General features: G+C 46.2%; 1 protein-coding gene, 1 long non-coding RNA gene and 4 other non-coding genes across 6 annotated transcripts; 1 reads left to right on the top strand and 5 right to left on the bottom strand.

Moving 5' to 3' along the window:
* LOC122924333 (60S ribosomal protein L23a) lies at positions 1-7,733 on the bottom strand. The gene is made up of 5 exons (XM_044275321.1): positions 7,581-7,733; positions 5,357-5,537; positions 2,449-2,625; positions 2,198-2,267; positions 1-92 (listed from the first exon to the last, which is right to left on the bottom strand). The coding sequence occupies exons 1-5, from the start codon at positions 7,603-7,605 to the stop codon at positions 78-80; spliced, it is 468 nt and encodes a 155-aa protein (XP_044131256.1). The 5' UTR covers positions 7,606-7,733; the 3' UTR covers positions 1-77.
* LOC122925269 lies at positions 237-301 on the bottom strand. Its single transcript, XR_006387583.1, has one exon. It is a non-coding gene; the product is annotated as a small nucleolar RNA SNORD42 (small nucleolar RNA).
* On the bottom strand, positions 2,340-2,407 carry LOC122925270. The gene has a single exon (XR_006387584.1). It is a non-coding gene; the product is annotated as a small nucleolar RNA SNORD42 (small nucleolar RNA).
* On the bottom strand, positions 5,092-5,163 carry LOC122925279. The gene has a single exon (XR_006387592.1). It is a non-coding gene; the product is annotated as a small nucleolar RNA Z17 (small nucleolar RNA).
* Positions 7,281-7,349, bottom strand: LOC122925280. The gene has a single exon (XR_006387593.1). It is a non-coding gene; the product is annotated as a small nucleolar RNA Z17 (small nucleolar RNA).
* LOC122924338 lies at positions 7,707-25,839 on the top strand. The gene is made up of 3 exons (XR_006387392.1): positions 7,707-7,760; positions 25,529-25,591; positions 25,701-25,839. It is a non-coding gene; the product is annotated as an uncharacterized LOC122924338 (long non-coding RNA).

Genomic DNA, 25,839 nt, shown 5'->3' on the forward strand with positions numbered 1-25,839 from the left:
ATCATTCACAAAGACAGAAAAACAAAATGTTTTTTTTTTATTGGATTTATTACTGTACAGAACATCTGGCGTTGCGTTTAGATGATGCCAATCTGTAAAAAATAAATAAAAAATTAGAACACATTTCACACAATCTTGATCATAAAGCTGCCTGATCAATTCAATTCTGATGTGTACAAGAAAAGTTACATAGCAAAGATGGTGCCAACATTTACTTTCTTGTCACTAGGTCAATGGTGCATCAGTGGTTCCTTTGAACACATCAATGTATTCAGACAGGGTAAGTTTTCATCATATGCACCAAGTTAGCATTACTGGAGAATATCAGGTTTTGCCAAACATTTGTGAGAAATATGTTAGTAATCCATTACTCATGGAAGAACTTGTAAGTAACACGTTACATGGTTCCAACAGCAATGGAGTGACCTTGTAATATGTATGGCTCTACTGGGTCCTTAAAGGGGGTTTCCAAGCTCCTGAAACTGATGACCTATCCTCAGGTCAGGTCATTATTAGGGATAAGCGTTTCTATTATGTAGGCCAGAAAACAGTCCTGCATAACGAAAACCAGACAGATCTGTTATGCTTGGCCATGGACTTCTACAATGACGACTGAAAACAGAATGCCTCTTAAAAACTTCCATTTTATATTCTATTATAGCAGAAACCGAAACTGAAGTCCTAAGGTTGCACCAGGTATAGAATTATTGATACTTTTGTACTGGTATTGATTCGATTCCGGATTTGTCTTTTACCAATACTAGGCTGTGCTACTGCGCAGCCTAGTATCAGAATATGATGTGTGCTGCTCTCAGCACGCTCCATGTTCTCCTCAGCAGTACAGGGGAGAAGGAGACAGTCTCGCTCTCCCCCTGTGCCGCCAATGAGAGGGGCTGTGGCCACTGTGCCAATGAAGATAACCAACGTTTAATACAAATACAGGAGGCAGGTGCCAGCTGTGTGATTCTGCACCCCCCCCAGTATTAAAGTCACTGGTGGCAGTGGCCACAGGGTCCCCTCCTCCCCATTGGTGGCTGTTGTAGCTTCTGGTTGGAGCCACAGTAGTGTAATCACAGGGCTCTGATCGGTTACCATGGCAGCCAGGACACTACTGAAGCCCTAGCTGCCATGGTAATCTCCCTGCTCCTGTGTGCACAAAGCACAGGGGTGTAAGATCCTATTCAACCTAATAGATCTCTATTAGGGTGACTAGGACAAGGGATTAAAAGATCCCAGGATCTAGCCCCTTAGGGGGCTAATAATTAAATAAAAAGTTTAAAAAAAAATTGTCACCTTGTCCGCCAAAAATAAATTGGATCGGACTGTTCGATTATGGGCGGGACATTCCATAAAATACAGTATGCACACAGCTTTTTTGGAGTTGAATTTTTTTCACGTGGTATCAAACTGTTAGGGTCCATTCACATGTCCGTGTGTGTTTTGCAGATCAACAAAACACGGATATCGGCGATGAGCGGGCCGCACATCACTGGCACTTAATAGAAAATGCCTAATCTTGTCCGAAATTGCAGATAATAGGACATGTTCTATATTTTTCGGGATCGGAATTGCAGACCTGGAATTGCTGATCCGCAATTCAGGATCCGGGCAGCACATCGTGCTGCCCCATAGGAATGAATGGGTCTGCAATTCCGTTCCGCAAATTGCTGACGTGTGAATGGAGCCATATGGTGACAACCCTTATTCCTACACCAATTGAACGTCAAACCTGTAAGGTTCGGGTTTGCTCATCCCTAGTCATTAATATTCTAGCAGTGAAGATCTGACTTCCAAAACCCACACCAATAAGCTGTTCCCTACAGGCTCTAGCAGTATGAATGGAACAGGAAGCACAGCTCCCCTCAGTGTAGTGGTAATACTGGGTTACTGCAGCTCATCTATTGAAGTGAACGGGAGATAAGCTGTATTACGCTGGCACGGTCACTACAACAAACAACTGATTGGTGTGGATTTCAGGTGTTGGACCCTCACTGATCAGGTATTAACATCGGCTCTACACAAGGCACCCTCCTCTCCCATACAAGTAGGTTGGAATTTCTCAGTGGGTATAACCATCAGGCAGTGGCAATGGAGGTACAGTATGGGTGCATAGAGTTTTATCAGTGTTCTGTGACAAAGCTGAAATACAACTGTGAATGAGGCCTAAACAAGCAGCACACATGAACAGGAAATTCACCTTGTTGGCAACATCAAGGGCATCGTAGTCTGGAGCAAGACGGACATATGCCTTCTTCTCACCATCAGGCCTGAAAAAATGTTTAAAATTTTACATTAGAGATAGACTAGTCATACACATACATGCTTTCACTTCTTTACTCATGCATCAGTGGTTCCTTTGGAAACATCAAGGTGACATCAGCCAGAATAAGATTTCCATCATGTGCATATTTACCAGCAGACTGCATGTTCATAGTTTTGCTTGCTCACCTGATGAGCGTGTTCACTTTGGACACATCAATGTCGTACAGTTTCTTCACAGCCTGCTTGATCTGGTGCTTGTTGGCTTTGACATCAACAATAAAAACTAGAGTGTTATTGTCTTCAATCTTCTTCATGGCAGACTCTGTGGTCAGAGGGAACTTAATGATGGCATAATGGTCAAGCCTAAAAGAGAAGAACATTGAGAACTATTCAATAACAAATTTATTCTCATGAGGAGCCCCTGCCCAAAGTATGACCGTATAATTGTGTATGCCAGGCAGATTTACTCTCTCGAACGCAGAAATAAAAACCCAGCACCTTGTCTTTCCCTCTTTGCCAGTTACATACAAATCCAAATTTTAACTTTGCAGAACTTTACTAATGGGTCAAAACCACCATGAGTGAACAGACCCTTGGAGGATCTAAGATCTCAAGTCAGCCAATTGCAGGCAGGGGCGAGCCTCCCTAGCATCACGGGTGACCCTAGGGAGGCTAGTCCCCGTCACCACCTGCCATTGGCTGCTGCGACAACCCCTCCCCCGGATGTTTTCATCCACACACGGGGAGAAGCAGCAGCGGCGAGCCAGGTAAGTAGATTCAGTGTGAGGGGCCCGGGCATATGGGTGACATTTAATAGTCTTGGATAACCCCTTTAAGGCGGTATTAGACTGGCAGATAGTACCTCTATATGAACCAAGTATTAGACCATATTGTGCTGGTAAACTGTGCTCTACCAGCAGTTGTGATGTGGTTATAGGCTGCAGTTTTACAGCTAAACATGAAGAGTGGTTTGCCTTAACCCCTTGATGACATGCCCCGTCCCAGGGGCTGAGCGGGCACCATAACCACCAGGTGCCTGCCGTTTCACACAGCAGACACTCCGGGCAAATCTCTGCAATCAGCTATAACACTGATCGCAAACATTTAAAAACCCCAGATGCCATGGGCAATTGTGGCCACGGCATCTGACACAGCTTTCTGCAGGAGCAGCACTTCCATGGCCCAAATGACTTCACCGCACAGAAATCAGGGAAGACGTTCGTTTGGGTTAATATCCTGGGTCTCTGAAAAGTTTCAGGCTATTATTACAGCTGTGGTTCTCATGGTGGCAGCGAATCTGTCATACTGCAATACTATTTCACTGCCGTGTAAGGGCAAAGCAATCTGAAGATCTAACATTCAATTCTGCTGGGGGGGGCTTAAAGTTAAGTTATTTTTTTTTTAACTATAATAAATTAAAATTGCCCCCTTACCCCTTATTACATAGAAAAAAAAAATATTTGCACCTCTGAATTTAAAAATTAAATATATGTATCCTGTACTGTGAGTGGCACAACAGAAAAAAAATTATAATCCGCGGTTTGCAGTTCTCATCAATTCACCAGCCCCCAAAATTTTGAAACGTGATCAAAATGTTAAACACTCCAAAATTGTGCAAGTCAAAACTACAGATTGCCCTGCAAAATAAGCCCCTCACACAGGGGGCAACACCCCATCAGTTCAGCTGTTTCAGTGGAGCTCTGGAACTACACAGCTTCATCCATTGTGCAGTGGACAGAGCTGCAACACTGCTCCCATTCACTTCAATGCGAGTACCTGCTCTGGCAACTACACTATGGATGGAGCTGTGAAGTTCTGGGCCGGAGCTGCTCAGCATGGGGGCAGAATGTCACCACCCCCTGACAATCTGATATTGATAAATTCTATGGCACACCTAAGTCTGTTAATACCCAGAATTTCACCGAGGCAGCCCCCGTGACTTGAGCATCGGAGCAGTTCATGCTCCGATGCTTCCACCCAGCAGTGAGCCCAGTGACATCACCAGCACTGATGGGCCGGCTTCAGCGCTGCCTTAGCCTGCCATCACTGTGCTCACTGCTGGGCGGAGGCTTGTGTTATAGTAAATAAAAAGAGCCCAGCGATCCAGCGCAGGGCAAGGGAGCACGAACTGCTCCGATGCTCAAGTCATGGGGGGCTGCCTGGGTAAAATTCTGGGTATGTCCAGGTTCAGCTCTAAATCCCGGACAACCCCTTTAATGATGCTTTTAATTTGTGGTAAGTATTCTACGCGGTCCTGTCCAGAACATGCCCCTCCACTCCTGGTCACAGATCCCTTGACAAAGGTCTTTTGTTGAACCGAAACGTTGGGACATTATATGGCCTGATAAAGAGGTATATGTGGAATTTGTGGATGTGAATTAAATATACAAAATGAACAGAAAATTTATATCACAAATTAAAAGCAACATTAGGTGTGCAATAGAATCTTTCAAATAGTTGGATAGACCCCCGTCCTCTATGAGCACCCATCTTGGTCACGGTGTGCAGATCTCAACCTCTCTAATCCGATATTGATGGTCTAGCCTGAGGACAGGCCATCAATAGTAAAATCCTGGAATACCCCTGCAAGAACCACATTACACAACTGTTGTGATATGGGCCACATTACCGTTATGCAGAAAACCAGGTACTGTAAATGACATTCAGAAGAGGGTCACAGTATCTAACCCTCTTTTGGTGTACTAAGCGTGTACACATTGCGGTCATAATGCATTTTTTTTTGTTTTGTTTTTTTTATCAACTAGAGAAATAGCAGCATTCCTCATGACCACCCATGTAAATGCACGACTGGGCTTGTAAGACACTAGTGGCACATCAGCAGAAATAAGTGCAATCACAGACATTCAGGCTTTGATCGCTATAAGATACATCATTTGTGCCACTACTGCATTTATAACTACAAAGAAAGAGTCAATGTCCCATGCGGGAGATGTGTGAAAATAATGATATGCATGCAGTCCAGTATACCCAGGGAGGATGAGGTGGTACTGGTTGCTGTGCCCCCATGCGTTACGCGAGGTGTCTGACACCAGATTGGACAACCCACTTGCATTCAGCTCATAAGACCACATACTTGTTCCTTGTAGGAGCACTCTTCCTGGGGTACTTGGGTTGCCTCCTAAGTCTCAGGGTCTTGGGCCTCCTGAATGTAGGGGAGGTCCTGATTTTCTTCTTCTTGTGACTGTGTACTCCTTTCAGTACAGCCTTCTTGGCCTTGAGAGCCTTCGACTTTGCTTCAGTCTTGGCAGGGACAGCTGATCAGTAAAAACAGATTCTGTCCGGTTAATGAAACCAATAAATAAGTTATAATATTTAAAGGGAATTTTTGGAATCTTGATACTAATGACCCATCCTCAGGATAGGTCACTATCTGATCGGTGGGGGTCCGACAACCAGGACCCCTGCTGATCAGCTGTTTCGAGAAGGCACCGGAGCATTCTCGTAGCTCACCAACCACAGCACCATATATTGGCTGCGCTTGGTATAGCAGCTCAGCCCCATTCACTTCTATGAGGCTGAACACAATACCATGGACCGCTGCTATACAATGTAGGGCGCTGTGCTTGGTAAGCTGTGAGAAGGCCGTGGCGCTCAGAGGCTATGGTGCCTTCTCAAACAGCTGATCAGCTGTTGGACCCCCCCATCAGATACTGATGACCTATATCCTGAGGATAGGTCATCAGTATCAAAATCCAAGAAAATCCCTTTAACATGTAAAATGTCCTAGTCTAAATTAGAAGGTATGATACCGGTAACCCATGCACCGGCAGTACTCTGCGTTATGAGCAGTCATACCTACGAGGATGCCCAGTAATAGTGAGCTATGCCCGACCAAACCTTTAGTTCTTCAAGAAAATAAGCCGGTAAGAAGCATCTGGCAGCATCTCTCATTCCCCAATAAGAGCACATGCATCCTCAGCCAAACCGGGTGGGTATATGAGGGGTTGTGACACCAAGAGGGATACATATACACTACAAGTGCTACCTTTACTATACTCAGCGATTCACATGCTACTAGTGATAACTACACATAATAGGGATAGCCCAGGTGACATACATACACTACTGGTGCTAACCACCCTATGTACGGCTGCTTTCATACTTGCATCATTTTCCGGTATTGAGATCCAGCAGAAGATTGACGTTTCCGTTTAGTCCTCATGCGCCCCGAAAGGAAAGAGATCCATTCAGGAGGCATCAGGACGTCTTCCGTTCCAGCAGAATTGCGTTTTGTGACCAGACACGAAACCGCTGCACGCTGTGGTTGTGTCCACTCAAACGGATCCAGCACTGAAAACGATGGTGACAGACTGTTTTTTAGGAGCCTAAAAAAAGCCACCGATTCTCAATGGACGTAGTGACAGAGCCGTTTTGATGTCACACAACCACATCCTAACAGAACGGACGCATCCTGATGAGCAAAGTCATTTAATTCTGGTATTGATATCCTCTGCCGGATCTGAATACCGGAATTAATAGAGAGTGAGAAAGTAGCCAAAAAGAGGGACACATTAGTATTGAGCGAACTTGTGTTTTAAGTTCGGGTTATCGAAGACTCCGTTATGGATTCCGCCACCACGGACCACAATGGAATTTAGAATCCATAACGCAATTCTTCAACACCCAAACTTCGCCGAACTTAAAACACAAGTTCGCTCAACACTAATATATACACTACTAGTGAGGCCCTAGTATACCCAGGGGAAATACACCGACTAGTGATAGCTACACCACTGATGTCCCAGTATACACTACTAGTGACACCCCACTATACATACCAGCAAGCTCCCAGTATGCAGAGTATATACATACACTACCAGTGACACCCCACTATACATACCAGCAAGCTCCCAGTATACAGAGTATATACATACACTACTAGTGACATCCCACTGTACTTATATGATATATAGTGACCCCCAGTATATACACGTCCTGCCAGTGATGTGGCCCCAAGGGTTTGGCAGGCCGGGCCCCGGGTACATGTGGCACAGGCCGGTACATCAGTACATAGAGCTGGAATCACAGTGCTCATACTTTGATCGCTATAAGACATCACATGTACCAGGCCTCGTCCCCGGGACTAGAGCTCAGAGGATCTGCTGGGGGCTCCCATGTGCAGCACATGCGCCAGGCCTCACCCGGGGGAAACCACGCAGAAGTCAGCCCTGGCCTCTATCCGGTTATATCTCCACACTACGGTCCCTGCCTGCGGCAGCCGCACTTCACTAGGCTCAGCAGCCGTGTACCAGCACGTCAGCCCCGCATAACATGCAGACAAGGCCCGCAGCTCTCACCTTCCTTCTTCGCCTTAGGAGCCATCTTGGGGAAAAGGAAAGGCGAGGGGTTTCACAGGCAATTTTAGCACGGGCTGGGAAGCTGAAACCTCGCGAGAGAACGTGTCACGTTGCTGCAGTGCATCACGGGATATGTAGTCTTCTTTAGCCACGATGGCCAGTGTCCAAACTCCTGCTGTGGTAAGGACCTTCTGACGTGACGTTCTTGGCACGTGACTCGGACGCAGGAGCAGCAGCTATGGCGGGCTCGGCTGGTGTGGTGTTCGTGCTGTGTTCTGTCAGGCGCTAATGAGTTACTGGTTCAGAGTTTGAGTTGGTTGGTAGAAATGGCGTACGCATGCCTCCCAAGTGTCCCTCTTTTGAAGGGACAGTTCCTCTTTTTGACCCAAGTCCCTCTTTGATCCTTAAATGTCCCTCTTTTTGACCTGTGGAATTAATGCACAAATGTTATGTGCATTAATAAATTTACTAAAGTGCTCCTTAAACTCTCTGGTTTCTACCTGTATATTAGACCAGAACTTCATTATTTGGTGCAATTTGGACCTTAAAGTTTTTTTTAAATCTCAGACAATGGGGGCATATCGCTAGGACGGAGCCCTCCATTCATTTCTATGCGGCCGCCGAAAATAGCCGAGCACTGGCTCGGCTATTGCCGTCTGCCCCATAGAAATGAATGGGAGCATGGGCCGCGCATGCGCGGCACGCTCCCATTCACTTCTATGGGAGAGGCGGGGATTAGCGATTGGTGGTGGACGGACCCCAGGAAATCTGAGGTCCTCCAGCCACAGCGCTCCCCGCTCCGTTCTCGATATAGGTGCGGGTCCCAGCGATGGGACCCGCACCTATCAGACAATGGGGGCATATCCTAGCGATATGACCTGTGTGCTGGGGGGACAATGACGCAAGGTGGTAGCCTGTGTGCTGGGGGGAGGATGACGCAGAGGTGGCGACCTCTGTGCCGTGAGGAGACCAGGCAAAGGGGGTGACCTGTGTTCTGGGGGGAGAGGCAGAGGTGGTGACTTGTGTGCTGTGAGGGGACGAGGTGACAACAAAGGGGGGATGCAGAGGTGGCGACCTGTATTCGGGGAGGGGGGGTAGAGGTGGCGACTTGTGTGCTGGGGGGACGACAACACAGAGGTGGCGACCCGTGTGCTGGGGAGACAACAACGCAGAGGTGGCAATCTGTGTTCTGGGGGGACAACAACGCAAGATTGCTACCTGTGAGCTGGGGGGAGAATGACGCAGAGGTGGTGACCTGTGTGCTGTGAGGGGACGAGACAGAGGTGACAATGTGGGGGGGGGAGACGTAGAGGTGGTGACCTGTGTACTGGGGGGACGATGCAGAGGTGGCGTCCTGTGTGCTGGGGGGACGACGACACAAGGTGGTCATCTGTGTGCTTGGACGGCGCAGAGGTGGCGACCTGTGTGCTGGGGGGACGACAATGCAGAGGTGGCGATCTGTGTGCTGGGGGTGGATGACAACGCAGAGAGTTGTGTGCTGTGAGGGGACAAGGTGACAATGTGGGGGGGACGCAGAGATGGCGACCTGTGTTCTGAGGGGTGGGCAGAGGTGGCGACCTGTGTGCTGGGGGGACGACGATGCAAGGTGGCGACCTGTGTGCTGAGGGGATGACGACGCAAGGTGGCGACCTGTGGGGGGGGGGGGCACACAGAGGTGGTGACCTGTGGGGGGGGGGGGACATACTGAGGTGGCGACCTGTGTGCTGGGGGAACGATGACGAAAGGTGGCGACCTGTGGGGGGGGCACAGAGGTGGAGGCCTGTGGGGGGGGCCTGTGTGCTGTGGGGAGAATGACGCAGAGGTGGCAACCTGTGCGTGGGGGGGGGGGGGGGTGCAGAGGTAGTGACCTGTGTGCTGTGGGGGAGGAGGAAGCAGATGTGCTGACCTTTGGGGGTGATGGTGGACAGAGAGGTTGCTACGGTTGTAGTTTCAAGATAGCCAGAAGCAGGGTGAGAATATCGACCTGGTAGTGGAGGGGGTAGATGACGAGGTGCGGATCTGCAAGGGAGATGGTGAAATGTGGGGTGATGTCAAGTTGCAAAAGAAATGGTGAGCCCTGGTGCTGCAGGGACTATAACAATCTGTGGGTGGGAATGGCCAGTTGTCCGGCTGTGAAGTTGGGCGATTGCGAGCTTTGTAGTTGTGAAGAGGATGCCGAGCTGTGGAGTTCAGGGGGTGATAACATGTAGCTGTGGGAGAGAGGGGGTGGCGACATGGTTTTGTGGGTGACATGGCTGTCAGGGTGGAGAGTTGTGAGAGGTGGACGTATGTGCGGGAGATATTAGAGCTATGGGACATCAAAAGATCACTTTGCAGGATTGTTTTTGACGCCTGCGCTGTGTGCCCAGCTGTAGTGTACAGGGCTTCTGAGGCTGATTGCATAGGGGGCACTCCCAGGCAGGATATTAAAGAGAATCTGTCACCTGGATAATCAATATTAAACCGAAAGTATGTCCTTGAGCTCGCGCATGCTCAGTGCCGGCATAGTGTTCCTCCCATGTGCTGGCATCAGCCTCAGGGAAGGAACTGCGCGAGCTCGCGCATCGCGAGATTACGGCAATCTGATTTTGTGAGCAAGGAGGAGATTGCTGGATACAGGCGGTGCTGGGCTCCTTCACAGTTGGCGTGGCTGGGCTCCAGAACGGTTAGTGCAGCCCCTTGGGCTCCTTACCAGGCTGATTTGCATATATATAAAATTATTTTTTCCCCTAAATAAAACCACACAGCGCTATGGGACAGGTATATTGCGGACATGCTAGCGGCGATCTAGCCGTGCATGTCCGCATCTCTATAGGGTAAAAAGAGGTGACAGAATCCCTTTAAAGAGGTTATCCAGGTAAATGATAATAGGATAGCTTATCATTATCACATCGGTGATACAGTTACAGGGAGTTACATTGGTGCTGCTACAGGGAGCTTCCTTGCTCACTGAAGCTCTGGGGAGTGCCGTCGGCTCCCGGCAGCTTTCCAAGTACAGCGCCATGTATAGTACAACGACTATGCTTAGTCCATGCACGGGCCTTCTACCGCAAAGTGTCTTCATCGCTAAGTGTCATGCAGTTAAACATGGCAGTTAGACGGGGCAGGATACAGGTAGGTTATCAGTACTACACATCCTCACACTCTTCCTCAACTATGTGCCTTGTCTCTATGTCCCTTTTTATATGTGCTTTTTACCTCCACATTCACCGCCCTGTTCCTCCTCCATTACCTTCCATCCACATCTGCCCCTCTCTCCTCCACTCCCCCATGTACAGCTACCATGCTCTTTTCACTTTCCCTAATCAATTGAAACCATCGTGAAACTATGTGTAGATTCACTGTGTTTTTCCCTGTACCTAGCAGGGTCATTTATATAATTCATCTACAGGTATTGTGTAGAGATACCATATTTGGCCATTCAGGTCATTTTTGAACGCATATCAGTATCTATTCATTGTACCTGTCCATGTGTCATTATTCATAGACACTCAGGTGTATTGTGGTGTCTGTGACCCTGCGCTTCTCCGTATTCTTGCAACTCTGTAGTAGCTCCATCCTTTGTATTTTATTAATAAATTTATACCTTTTTATACCATTTTCCACTTGTTCGTTTTGGTTTACCTTGGATGTTATACAAGTGGTATTTGTAGCTGTCTAGTGGACAGGTGGCCTTTTGTAGGTTAATACCCACCACAGACCTCTCTGCTGAAGACTTAGCCACCTACTTCACAGAGAAAATAGAACATATCTGTCATGAAATCAGCTCCCAGCCATTAAGTGCTATTCACCCCCCCCCCCCCCGCATCTCCTCTAGCTCACTGTCCACATTTGACCCAGTCACGGAAGAAGTCGTCTCCAGGCTCCTCTCTTCTTCTCATCCTACCACTTGCGCCTCTGATCCCATTCCCTCACACCTTCTCCAGTCTCTCTCTCTGGATGTCACCACTCACCTAACAAAATTCTTCAACCTCTCCCTCTCTTCTGGTATCTTCCCCTTCTCTTTCAAACACTCTATCATTACAAACTCCTAGAGCATCTGGTCTACTCTCGCCTTACCCGCTATCTTTCTGATCGCTCCTCGATCCACTACAATCTGGTTTCCCCCCTCTGCATTTGACAGAAACTGCCCTCACCAAAGTGACAAATGACCCCCCGACAGCAAAATGCAACGGTAACTACTCTCTGCTCATTCTCCTTGACCTCTCTGCAGCTTTTGACACTGTAGACCACTATCTCCTGCTCTCCATGCTTCAATCCATCGGCCTAAAGGACACCGCCCTTTCCTGGTGTTCTTCGTATCTCTCTGGTCGCTCTTTCAGTGTATCATTTTCTGGCTCCACTTCCTTACCTCTCCCTGTTGGAGTTCCTCAGGGTTCAGTCCTAGGCCCTCTCCTCTTCTCCCTGTACATAGCACCAATTGGACAGACCATCAGCAGATTTGGTTTCCAGTATCATCTCTATGCTGATGACACACAACTATATACACTTCATCCCCTGACATCACACCTGCTGTATTACAGAACACCAGCGACTGTCTCTCTGCCGTCTCTAACATTATGTCCTCTCTCTATCTGAAACCTAATCTTTCAGAAACTGAACTTCCTGTGTTCTCTCCATCTACTAACCTACCTAAACCTGGGCAGCACGCCTGTTGTTTTGGAGTGACTTTTGACACTGATCTTTCTTTCACCCCTTATATTCAATCTCTCTCCTGCTCATGCCGCTTGCACCTCAAAAACATCTCTAGTATCTGCCCCTTTCTCACTATGGAAACAACAAAAACTCTAATTGTTGCCTTGATTAATGCAACTCACTATCAATTGGCCTCACCAGACTCTCCCCTTTCTAATCTATTCTTAATACAGCAGCGAGGGTCACCTATCTGTCCAACCGCTACTCTGATGCCTCCGCCCTGTGTCAGTCATTGCACTGGCTACCCATACACTATAGAATCCAATTCAAACTGCTCGTCCTCACCCACAAAGCCCTCCACAGTGCTGCACCACCCTACATCTGTTCCCTCATCTCTGTCTACCACCCTACCCGTGCTCTCCGTTCAGCCAATGACTTATGACTGACTTCCACAAAAATCCGAACCTCTCTCTCCCGGCTCCAAGACTTCTCCCGAGCTGCACCGGTTCTCTGGAATGCCCTACCCCAAGAAATCAGGCTTAATCACAACATGCACAGTTTTAAGCGTTTTCTAAAAACACATCTTTTCAGGGTGGCCTATCACCTCCCATAATCTAACCTCCCATAGCCCATTTATCCCTGAAGCTGAGCCTCCACTGCACCCAGAAGCACTTTGTATATTGGCTGCTGACCGGCTCATGTGGCTTTATATCTGCTCCCCTATTCTCCCAAGATGGCTGGACTATCGTACATAACAAGCACTTCTACCTTTTGTGTCACCCCTATCCCCTCATAGCTTGTAAGCTCTTGCGAGCAGGGCCCTCATTCCTCTTGTTGTAGTAATCAACTTGTCTGTTGCTATGTTATTTAGGACTGTTTGTACATGAACCCCTGAATTGTAAGGCGCTGCGGAAAATGTTGGCGCTATATAAATAAGGATTATTATTATTGCAGTTCAGTCCCATTCATTTAAATGGGGCTGAGCAGCAAATAGGCCTTGTGACCAATGTACGGTGACCTAGTAAATGACCTAGTAAGAGTTGCAACAGCTGATCGTCGGGGGGTCCTGGATGTCAGACACTCCTCTCCCCCCCCCCCCCCCCCCCAATCTGATTGATAATCTATCCAGAGTATAGGTCATCAATATAAATTGCTGGATCTTTAAAGGGATTATCTGGTAAATTATATTCATGATCTATCCTCAGGATAGGTCATAAATATCAGATCTGTGGGGGTGCGCTCACATCAAGGATCTCAGCAGAGTGTTCCCCTGCCTGCTCTTCAACATACTTTTCTCCACTGTGACAGCGTTTCACAGGGATCAGATGTCCGGAGACCACTTTGACTGCTCTGTGGGGTCTCCACTGTGACCACAGCTGTATAGTAACAGCACGGTCAGCGAGATCTGCCGTGCCTGCAGATTGTAATGTAACTCACCACAGTGGCAGGTTACAGTTAGCAGCTTACCGCCTTGACATAGAAAGTTGTGTGATGGTAAGCAAGTGGTTAATATTTATTTTGCCTGAAAGAGTATCATTATCTTTAACAAATAGCCGGTGAAATACTGTTATTTTCTTTTGTTAAATTGTGTTACTTTTTGCCAAAAATTTTTACATTTAATATTATACATTTAACACTTCAAACTATGTGTTTTTTCTTAACTTTAATAGTTAGAAATGCTCTAGTACGCCATAATAACACGTCTAATATTGCCTGCCTCCCCCCCCCCTCCACCAGAGGCTGCCAAACTCCTTGGACCCATTAAGGCTTGCACTCCTTAAGAGCTCTGGAGGTGTCCTGTGGTATCTGGCACCATACACTAGCAGCAGATTACCTGGGTGCAGCCGCAACTCCATGGATTGCAGCTTTTTAAAATGTATTCCCGAGCAACCAGTGCAATGTGAACTAGAGCTGTGCCGTTGTCCATGTTTATATAAGATGTGACAAGTCCTGTATGTTCTGAGTTGCCACAGAGACATGTAACTCATTACTCATTTAGGCGGGTGGTACATGTCATATCCACATGATGCCAGTTATCAAGGTTTCCGACAGCATTGTCCAAAGCATCACATTACCTCTTTCAACTTGTCTTCTTTCCATAGTGCATCTTATTGCCATCTGTTCGCCAGGTAAGTGACACGATCCCTGTTCTATTCAAAAAAGGGACACACTCTCCACAGGATAGGGAATAAGTGTATTTCTTGGAGTAACCCACTTATTATTAGAAATAGACACTGTAATATCTTCCTCCAAATCACACATCTAGTTCAGTACCCTTTATACAGCACAACATTAGACCAACCAAGGCTGTCAGTGTTTCATCTGTGAAGACGTGTCTTAAGAGTCCGTTGTTGGTCTGTGTCTCATCCATGTTCCTGATAGGCTGGAAAAGGGATTCCCAGATCATCTTCTACCAATGGTCAGTGGAAACCACTGACAGAACATGGATGCCATCTGTGTCCTGTCAGTAGACTGACTCCAACCAAAGAAGTGCAAGTATGTTGCTTAAAGGGGTTGCCCCATCTTAGACAGGGGGGCATATCGCTAGGGTATGCCCCCAGTGGCTGATAGATGCAGGTCCTAACTTTGGGACCCGCACGTATCCTTAGACTGGAGGCTGCAAAGTGAAGGAGAGTGGACCGTGCATGCACGACCACCCCACATTCATTTTTATGGGAGTGCTGAAAATAGCCGAGGGGCGTGCTCAGCTATTTTTGGAAGTCCTATTGAAAGAATAGAAAGGGCACCGCTCAAACACTGCCACCGGTCCATTTACTTCTATGGGATGTACGTAAATAGTCGACTCAGCTTTCGGTTGTCGCATATAAATAAATGGAGGTTTGCTGTGCATGTGCACCTTTCAGTCTCCTTTATTAAGGATAGAAGTGGGAGCCACATCTATTAGACATTGGGAGCATAGCCTAGCGATATGCCCCCAATGTCCAAGATGATACAACTCGCACACCAATTAAAGTATAGACTGTACTACCGTGTGGATATTGAGGATGATCGTGCCATCAAGAGGGAAGGCTTAATTAGCTAAAAGAACACACGATGGAGTGTCTGCAGTGCCAAAGTACAAGCTGCATTGTATTTTGCGAAGAATGTCTTGTACTCTGTAGGGGTGATAGTGTAGCCATCTGGCCATCTACATCCTGAGTCTGGATCAGCATCCTCTTCTGGTCCATGGGCATGGAGTATACTGCCCCTCCTCTCTGCTGTCATGTAAAGAATTTGTGCCCTCTTCTCGTCTACTTAGTCTTTCATCGCTACCAAACATACTGGAGAATACAGCACTATGTACCTTTTGCATCTTGTGATGTCTCCTCAGATGTAGACCTCTTTCCTCGTGTTCTCTATTTTGTCCAGACCGCCTAAGCAACTTCCATTAGCTATATCTTGTCTCTGCAGAGTTTTTCACACAGACTTCTTAGACGCCTGACTTTTACCATCCCAGGGCCCCAACAATTTCATCCTGTAGTACTGGCTAGTGCCCCCAAATGCTATACAGCAGAAGAAATAATGCCCCCAGCATTGTCCCAATTAAATACCTTCAATAAAGCCCCATGCACACAACCGTCCCCAATGATCTGTGTGCTTTCCACATCCGTATGTCTGTTCCTCAAATAGAACATGTCCTATTCACAGAACGCTGACCCATTGAAGTCAATGGGTCATCAATAAATGCAGATGCAACATGGGCCACATCCGTATTTTGTGGATCTGCGATTTGAAGGCAGTAAAATGGATATGATTTTGTGCGTGGGGCCTAATGCTCCTTATTGTGCTCCCAGTATATAACATGCCCCCAGTAGTGTGCTGCCCAAGTGGTCAAGTAAAAAAAATCTTAATACCTTCTGTCCTGTTCCACAGCCTTTTTCCAGCCAGTGATCTGAGATGCCTGTGTACCAGCGTATTTGGTCACATTGCCGTTTTTACGCTGCCTGGGTGCCATCACAGTCAGTTGCGATGATGTAATTGCTTCACGACACAAAGCATAGAGTAAAATGCATTTACTATACTTTTATTATAAAACACATCCAATCATTAAAATGTATACATTTGGATAACATTTTACCAAATAAAATACTATACTACTTTGCCAAGTAGTACAGTATATGACAAAGTAGTGTAGTATTTTATTGGGTTAAATTTTATCTAAATGTATACATTTTAATGATTGGATGTGTTTTATAATAAATGTATTTTTATACTTTGAATCTATGATACAGATGGTGAGTGCCTGTTTTTTCAGAAACATTAATTGTATGAAATTGCAGCAACTGTATAATATTCCTCTAATACCCCCAATCCTCCGTTCTCCAATGCACTGACATATACCAGCCAGTCAGAGGCCAAAAGTACACTCATTTGGGATCTGTCATGGTAATGGAGTCCTATGAATAAATTTTTCATTTACATAAAACAGATATCACAACAGCAACCAATGGTACGGATAGCTTCAATGCAAGTGTATAGAAGCGATCCGTACAATTGAAATGAATGGGTAATTACACCTGCTCACCGCTGCAGATGCAACCGCGAGCAGGTAAACAATGAAGAGGAGGCAGCGCTGGCACGGCGCACACCTTCTCTTCAAACAGCTGATTGGCGGGGGTGCCGGGTGTCGGACCCCAGCCGATCTGATATTGATGACTTATCCTGAGGATAGGTCATCAATAATATAACTTGGACAACCCCTTTAAAGGGATTGTCCGGGTTCAGACCTGGACATAAGCTCCCCTTCACTCATTTACCATGTATGAGTGGAGCATGGGAGCATTTCTAGCTTTGATGCTTCCTTTGCTAGTACAAGGGCTATTTGATTACTGCCTGTGACGTACCCGGCTTTTTCTCAGTATGCTAGATGGAGGCTTCTTGTAACGGTCACGTACACACACACCGGGGGGAGGATAGTGCCTCGCAAGTCCTATTGAACTTGGAATAAGTGCAGGGAGGACAGACCAGACAACAGAATGTGAACAGACCGAGTCAATACCAGGAGGGCAACGAAGTACAAATGGAGTAAGCAGAGAATAGTCAGGAGAAGCCGGGGTCATTAATACCAGGAGAGTCGTAAGGTACCACAGGAGTTCGCAGAGAATCGTCAGGTGAAAGCCGGGGTCGGAATACCAGGAGAGCAGCGCAGTACACAAGGAGCAGGCAGTTGATCGTCAGGGAAAACAGCAGAAGGTAAGTATGCCAGGTAATAAGAATCGCCAATGAACCTAATAACAGGCAACCTGTGGCCAGCAGGCTGCCTGTTAAATACTGATCAGGGATCATGTGATGTGGCCAGCATCACATGACCCGCCCCTCTGAACACAGCTGAGCACCGAGTGCCCAGCTCGGTGCTCAGACCACCTTGGTTGCCGGCGGAACCGAGGATGCCGGCCGCGTTGAGGAGACGTGCGCAGCCGGGTCTGTCCTGTCCCCTATCACCTAAGAGACGAGGACGCTGCATGCGTCCTTGCTCCTGCACAGAGGCGGGACGCCAACGGTGCTGTGGAGAGCGAGCGCCTCGTCGGCGTCCCATGACACTTCTGCTTAGCAGTGATCCCGGTGATGTCACCAGCAGTAATGGGTGGTCTTAAACTGCCTAGGGCAGTGCTAAAAACCACCTATTTGTGCTGGTGACATCACCGTATTCACTGCTAGGAGGAAGTCTCCACCTAGTATTCCCATGTGAAGCCCGGTACGTCATCGGTAATAAAGAAAAAGCCCTTGCCATGCTGAACAGGCTAGGTTACTCATACCTTCTTTTACCCGGTCTACAGTGAACAGACAGTGAACATCAGTATAGAACAGGCTAGATTAGGGACTCTAAGAGGAGGCCCTCCTTCTAACCACCGATCTGATCAGTTAGAAGAACTGAAAACAGCAACAAAAGAACAGGTTCTTTATTTTGAGCATCCGTTAATTGTAGAGGTGTATACTGTCAGCCAGCCAGAAACAATGCTGGAAAGGACAGTTACACCTCTACAATTATCTAGTGTCTGAATAATAAAGATACCGGATATCTAAAAATACAACTGTCAAATAATAACTATATATTAATAAATACTTGAAATACTGATTGACCAGGCTGTGATTTTAACACAATTTATATTTTTTGGGAGGCTTGTTATTTCCTTTTAAATGATAAGTCAAAAACATGGTCTTTATGGTCTTAGGCCATTTGATTAAATATTTTGCTGAAATATACCCTGGACCGGTTATTGGGTATATGATTTCTGTGTGACTTAACTAAATCCCATTGTTGAAGAGGACCTTGCCAATATGAAAAAGTCTCAAAATATAACACATGGAAAAAAGGACCTTCTGGGGTATGTGAAATAGGCATTTTATGTGATTTTACAAAAAATGTCCTTACCAGTATAAGGCTAGGTCTACACGACGACATTTGTCGCGCGACATTTTGTTGCACTAATGTCGCGCGCCAATTTTTATCATGGCAGTCTATGGTGTCTCACTGCAACATACTGCGACGCAACAGTCGCAGAAAATCCATTCGAGATGGTGCAACAAATGTTGCGCGACTTACTGTCGTCGTGTAGACCTAGCCTAAAACCTCAGTATGTAACCGATGAAAAAGATCCTTCTCGGGTATGGGAAATAGTCATTCCTATGTGATTTGTCTAGAGTCCATCACTGAAAAGGACTTTACCAATATAAAACCTTCTTGGTATTTAAGAAATGGAAAAGGCCCATCTGAGTTATGGAAAATGGTCAGCTAGATCCCATCACCAATTCGCACCTCCATTATGTCTATGTTGTGCTTTCCTTTAACGATGACGGTGAAATCACATGTTACCTTAACCCTGGGTTCACACCTGAGCGTTCCTCAAACGCGCGTTTTTGTCGCGCGTTTTTTGTAATAGTAAACGCGCGTTTGACGCGCGTTTGTGTCATTGACTGCAGTGTCCTATGGCCACAAACGCGCGTCAAAACGCCCCAAAGAAGCTCAAGTACTTGTTTGAGCATCGGGCGTTTTACAGCGCGTTCGTACGCGCTGTAAAACGCCCAGGTGTGAACCCTTCCCATAGGGAAGCATTGGTTTTCATGTCTTAAGCGTTTTACAGCGCGTTTGAACGCGCTGTAAAACGCTCAGGTGTGAACCCAGGGTGAATGTCCTGCAATATGAATGTATACTTAGGTGGGAAAATGGGAATTTTGCACCCATGGTTTCTTATTCCGTACATGGTGCAACTTTTTATTCATCAAAATATACATGAGATTTGGCAGTCAAAAACAACATAAAAATTTAATTTTCAACTTTTTATTGCTCAAAACTAAATGTAACTGACCCCAGGACACAAAAGGTTTAGCAACTTAGATAACTAGCAAGTCATTATAGGCGATGGGCTAATACCATCATAGTTCAGGACCTGATGAACAGATGACTAAAAATGGTCCCTACACATGATGGGAAACAGACAGCTTTCTATAGAATGGTCTATTTCCCATCACTAGTAAGGGCCAGGCCCTTCTGGAGGGTGGAATTTAGCCAAATCACTGTGAACTGGCTAAATACTACCTCTGTCCAGACCTGACCACTAGGGGGCCGAAAGATCCTTCCCAGTGATGCGAAATAGCTGCTGTAGGAGTTGGCTATTTCCAATCGCTGGTAAGGACAGTGGTCTGATCTTGAAATGTGACAAATCAGTATTGCTAAGAAGTGAGCTGGTATCCAAACACCGGTACGGGGCCCAGGATCGGGCCCTAGATGATTTTTTGCCGGGGCGCGGGAATGCAGACAAGGAGAAATGCAGAATCCGGCAATCTCCATACCAGTATGAGAATCCCTCAGGTAGCTGCTCCCAGCCATTCCCAGTGCTTCTTTCATGTACACCTGATGTGAGAGCAGCTATAACAGGCCCGCTGATTGGTTAGTGGTTAGACAAATGCTGATTGGCTATAAATGGATTGGGGGTGGGGCTTAGCGCAGACCCTGTGTCACTGTGCTGTGCGGGCCCTAGCTGCTGTCATGGGGTTGTCACTAGGTAGGTGATGCTTTGTGTTTGCATCATACAATAAGTTAGTTAAAGAAGCAACCTATGGCCTTAAGTGCACAACAAAGCCCAGCAAGCCCTCAGCTATTTATGCCATGCAGACATTGAATAGATATTGTATGAAGGAGGGATTGTTGCCCATGCAGTATAATGTCACCATTTGGCCCACCCCATAAAGTATAATGTCACCTCGGTCCCAGCCGCCTCATACATAGTGTTATATATTTTATTATGCACCTTGTGTTTTGTTATGCGCGTGAATCAGTCAGTACCGACCAAATCCCCCATCCCCCCGGTCCCCATGGTCTTGCATGAAACCGGTCCTTGGTGCAAAAAAGGTTGGGGACCACTGAGCTAGACTACAGCAAAATGGACGCTTTTACACCGACAGGAAGTGATTAGTTACACGTGGTCCATACTCTGTGGTAACATCACGAGTTTGATGGGGAAGAAATGTCACTGCTGAGTCATATATCCCTACTGTATATGGCTACTAGAGGGTCACCTATATCTGGGGTTGTTAGATACCAGCTGCATGGGCGTTGTGTGTGTCTTTTTGGCTTTTATAACATGCAAAAATAAAGAGGGTCATTTATCAAAGTGGTGTAAAGTAGAACTCTTAGTTGCCCATAGCAACCAATCAGATTCCACCTTTCATTTTCCAATAGAGCTGTCCAAAAGAAAGGTGGAATCTGATTGGTTGCTATGGGCAACTAAGACAGGTCTACTTTACACCACTTTGATAAATGACCCCTAAAGTCTTTTATTGGATGCTGGACTTTCTGTTTAAAGCCATTGTGAATGAGCTCTCATGTAGAAGCAAAAGATCACAAAGCCAGGGAAAATACATCCCCTCCACCTATTTCACTGCTGCCCCCATACCCTGCAGCCCTATGCAGGAGCCCAGTTTGTCATATTGGTTTGTTGTGCAAAACTATTTGAAAACGATCATACAGTATATGGCATCAGTGAGAGAAAATGGGCCAGATTTATCATGACTCTGACAGCTCACTCCACTTTCACATATGGCTAAAGTCAGTTTTAGCCAAGTCAGATTTATGAACGGCCCTTTAAGACTGTAATAAATGTGGTTTGACGGTAGCAGTTTATCCGTCAGTAAGCAGCTTTACGAAAAAGTCGCACATCTTTACGAAAAAGTCGCATGTTCTATTAAAAAGTCTCATAAGATAAGCATGGTCCTCACTGGAGTGAAATTGCGCAATTTTTTGCGACTTTTTAAATAGTCTCAATAGTAAATCTGTCTAGAGATTAATTTACATAAGAAAACACGCCCACTTTCAGAAAACTGGCGAGCATAGTGCAGAGCAGAAAAAAGTCGCAATTTTTTGCGCAGTTTTAGTGATTGCGCAAAAATTTGCGACTTTTTCACTCCATTATTCTGACTTGAGCTAATGATAAATCTGGCCCAATGTCTTTATGGAGAGAAGGAAATGTATTCCATCTGTCAGAAATGCATTAGATATTCCTCTAGTGATAGTCGTTATCATTATTACTGTAGCTTGTAATGGGTATTACTAGGGTAGCGGTCTGCATGTGAAACAGCAGGCACACGGTAGCTATAGCGCTCGCTCCACTTTGGAGCAGGCGCCATCTTTAAAGATCCGTCGTCCACCATACTATTACTGTGGATGTCGGGAAGGGGGTTAAAGAAAGTGTGTAACCATGATGAATTCAGTGATAAACCAGGCACAATGCCATTTAGGCCTCACTCAGCTGAATATAAAGGGTATGACTACACGATGTGCTTATGTCGTGGTTGCTCTGCAGTGGAGTTCCACATACCCGTATGCGCCACAGTGGGGTCTAATTACACTAATGAGGTCCGCACTGTTTAGTTGGTCTACATTGATAATGGATGTGCTGTTTTAGAGCCCGCTGTGGCCGCACAACCATATGTGTCAATCCTAGACTAAGTTAACACCTGTATCGGAGTCTCTGTTGCTGATTCTGCCAAAAATATTAGAGAAAATACCGTCACATACTGCACTGTTTGTGATCATAGGTTTTCTAATGGAAACTAGATCCCATTACAGCCAATGGGCTCCTTCAGGTGGCACTGGTTTCCATCAATTGTTCTGCTCCTATAATGGAGAACAACAGAAAAAAAATATGTAAATTTACCCCTCATATCTGTATTATCTCACCCATTAGCAGCGGGTTCAATTAATTATATCTCCCCTCCCCCACTGACTACAATTTCCATACGACTACTCTTAGGCCCCTTTCACACGGGTGAGTATTCCGCAAGGGTGCGATCCGTGAGGTGAACGCATTCCACTTGCACTGAATCTGGACCCATTCATTTCTATGGGGCTGTGCACATGAGCGGTGATTTTCATGCATCACTTGTGCTTTGCGTGAAAATCGCAGCATGCTCCTCTTTGTGCGTTTTTCAGGTAACGCAGGCCCCATAGAAATGAATGGGGTTGCGTGAAAATCGCAAGCATCCGCAAGCAAGTGCGGATGCAGTGCGATTTTCACGCACGGTTGCTAGGTGACGATCGGGATGGGGACCCGATCATTATTATTTTCCCTTATAACATGGTTATAAGGGAAAATAACATTCTGAATACAGAATGCATAGTACAATAGGGGTTAAAAAAAAATAATTATAATTTAACTCACCTTAATCCACTTGTTCGTGCAGCCGGCATCTCTTCTGTCTTCATCTGTGAGCAATAGGACCTTTGATGAACGCAGTGACGTCATCAAAGGTCCTATTGCTCACAGATGAAGACAGAAGAGATGCCGGCTGCACGAACAAGTGGATTAAAGGGTTTCTACCACTTAGGTGTCACATATTTGGCTGTCAGACACTAGCGATCCGCTAGTGTCTGCTCTGGCCAACCATCCTAATATAATTGCTTTTGGGGCGGTGGTTTGGCTAAAAAAACTACTTTTATTAATATGCTAATGAGCCTCTAGGTGCTATGGGGGCGTCATTAGCACCTAGAGGCTCCGTCTACCTTCAGAAACGGCCGCCGCCGAGCGCGTCCCTCCAGCCCGCCCATCTCCTCCTGAATGCGATCCTCGTATGTATTCTGCGCATGCGCAGTGAATGTCTGATCGCTTCCTTGCTCAGACATCTCCACTGCGCCTGCGCGATGACGCCATAGTGCTCCGAGGACAGGCGCAGTGGAGATGTCTGAGCAGGGAAGCTGTCAGACATTTACTGCGCATGCGCAGAATACATACGAGGATCGCATTCAGGAGGAGATGGGCGGGCTGGAGGGACGCGCTGGGGGCGGCAGTTTCTAAAGGTAGACGGAGCCTCTAGGTGCTAATGACGCCCCCATAGCACCTAGAGGCTCATTAGCATATTAATAAAAGTAGTTTTTTTAGCCAAACCACCGCCCCAAAAGCAATTGTATTAGAATGGTTGGCCAGAGCAGACACTAGCGGATCGCTAGTGTCTGACAGCCAAATATGTGACGCCTAAGTGGTAGAAACCCTTTAAGGTGAGTTAAATTTTTAAAAATGTTCTTTAACCCCTCCAGCGCTATTATACTATGCATTTTGTATTCAGAATGCTTTTATTTTCCCTTATAACCATGTTATAAGGTGAAATAATACAATCTACACAACCTTGAACCCAAACCTGAACTTCTGTGAAGAAGTTAGGGTCTGGGTACCACAGTAGTTTTTTTATTCACGCGCGTGCAAAACACATTGCTGAACATTGGAACGCAATCGCAGTCAAAACTGACTGCAATTTGGTACCTACTCGCGCGGGTTTGCCGCAATACACCGGGACTCATCCGGACCTAATCCGGACACGCTCGTCTGCAAGGGGCCTTAGGGTACTTTCACACTTGCGTTGTTGGATCTGGAAATCTGTATGCAAACAGATACCATTTGTAGATGGATCCGGATGCAGATCCGTCTCACAAATGCATTGCAATACCGGATCCGTCTTTCCGGTTGTCATCCCGAAAAAATGGATCCGGTATTTGTCTTTTTCACATTTTTAAAGGGCTGCGCATGCGCAGACCGCAAAACCGGATCCGTTTTTTCAGAACACTTGGGGCCAGATCCAGCACTAATCCTATTACATTCAGGGAATGCAGGTTCCAAAGAGGTATTATATAGTTTGGGTTTGGCATGCATGAGAAGCCTGCATCCCCAGAATATAATGGAGGCCATTTTGGCACCATAAGAGGCATAATATAACGTGGTCTCGGCATGCATGTGGAACCTGCATTCCCTGAATGTAATGGAGGCCAGTATGGCACCAGTTAATGTGTTATTTAGTGTTCGGTTCCCGTCTTACTGAGATCGCCTTGAGGTTTGGCAGACGGGCCCAAATAATTTTGTACTAAATGATTTGCCAAGCATCTAAAATTTATTAGCGTAGCATTTGCACCAGAATACTTTCTATTATTTTGGCATTATTGTACTTTATTTGGTTTGCAGAGTGCTGTTGCATTGTATAATTTTTTTTGCCTTTGTGCTTTCAGCCATGGCAACGAGCACCTGCGCACTGGATGTGCTGACTAACCCCCACATTTTCTTTACGTCCTAGAGAACTGAGACCTGGTCTAAAACCTTCCCGGACACCTGATGTACCCGTGTGCCAAATTTTGTGATTGTAAATGCGACGGTGCTGATTCCTTTAGCGGACATAAATACACATACTTTATATATTAGATTCTCTGAGGTTGGAGGTCAGATGGAGAACAATGCAGATAATGGAAAGAATACAGGCTGCAGTTGGGTACCTTCTTTGAAGTCAGTCCACATGACTATTATGGGGCCCAGAAGGAGGATGGGGACCGGGACCCTAACTCTTCTTTTCCCAACATGCAAAACACTGCATTTTCATGTAGCAGCCACTAGGGGGAGTTAAGTGCAAAGAGATATTTGCAGCTTGCACTGCAGTCATTGGTAACTGTATAAAGGCCCATGCACTAAGCTCCACCTAGTGGTGGCTTCAGGCTTACAGCTTTATAATACACTGTATGAAGAAAACAGCAGACATGGAGCTGTATGGGGAGGTTTATCAATGTATTTATGCCAACCTTTTTTACTCCAATTTTTAGTTTTAATTAAAAGTTCTTCTGCTTTGCTTTTCTTGTTGCCTTGCAGAGGTTTTTTGCATGTCTACTGGGAAACTGGGTGGTACCCATTTCTAAGTTTTGCTTTAGGGCCCTATGAGATTTATGTGCGCCCCTGCAGACTACCATACACAGTGCCTCTACCCAAAATCTATCATAACATGGTGTTACAGAAGTGAAAAAGTCTGATTTGATGACATTGACTAATCGCTGTTCTCCCCCTCAGATTCTACACAGCAGAGATGGTATGTGGCCTCCAGTTCCTCCATGGACACAACATCGTCCACCGGTGAGCAGATCTTTCCCCCTTCTATCTCTTTTATAAGCTAGAAATCATACACCCAGCTATTCTCCCTGGTCCTTCAGATTTGTCATTCTCTTGTATTATTTCATTGCAGAGATCTAAAGCCGCTCAATTTCTTGTTGGATGCAGATGGCCACATCCGTATCATCGACCTCGGGCTGGCCCAGGATGGTGTCACTGCCTCCAATAAGATCCGTGGAGTGACAGGAACCTTCCATTACATGGCCCCTGAG

This window comes from Bufo gargarizans, chromosome 1 (assembly GCF_014858855.1).
Source record: "Bufo gargarizans isolate SCDJY-AF-19 chromosome 1, ASM1485885v1, whole genome shotgun sequence".
NCBI lineage: Eukaryota > Metazoa > Chordata > Amphibia > Anura > Bufonidae > Bufo > Bufo gargarizans.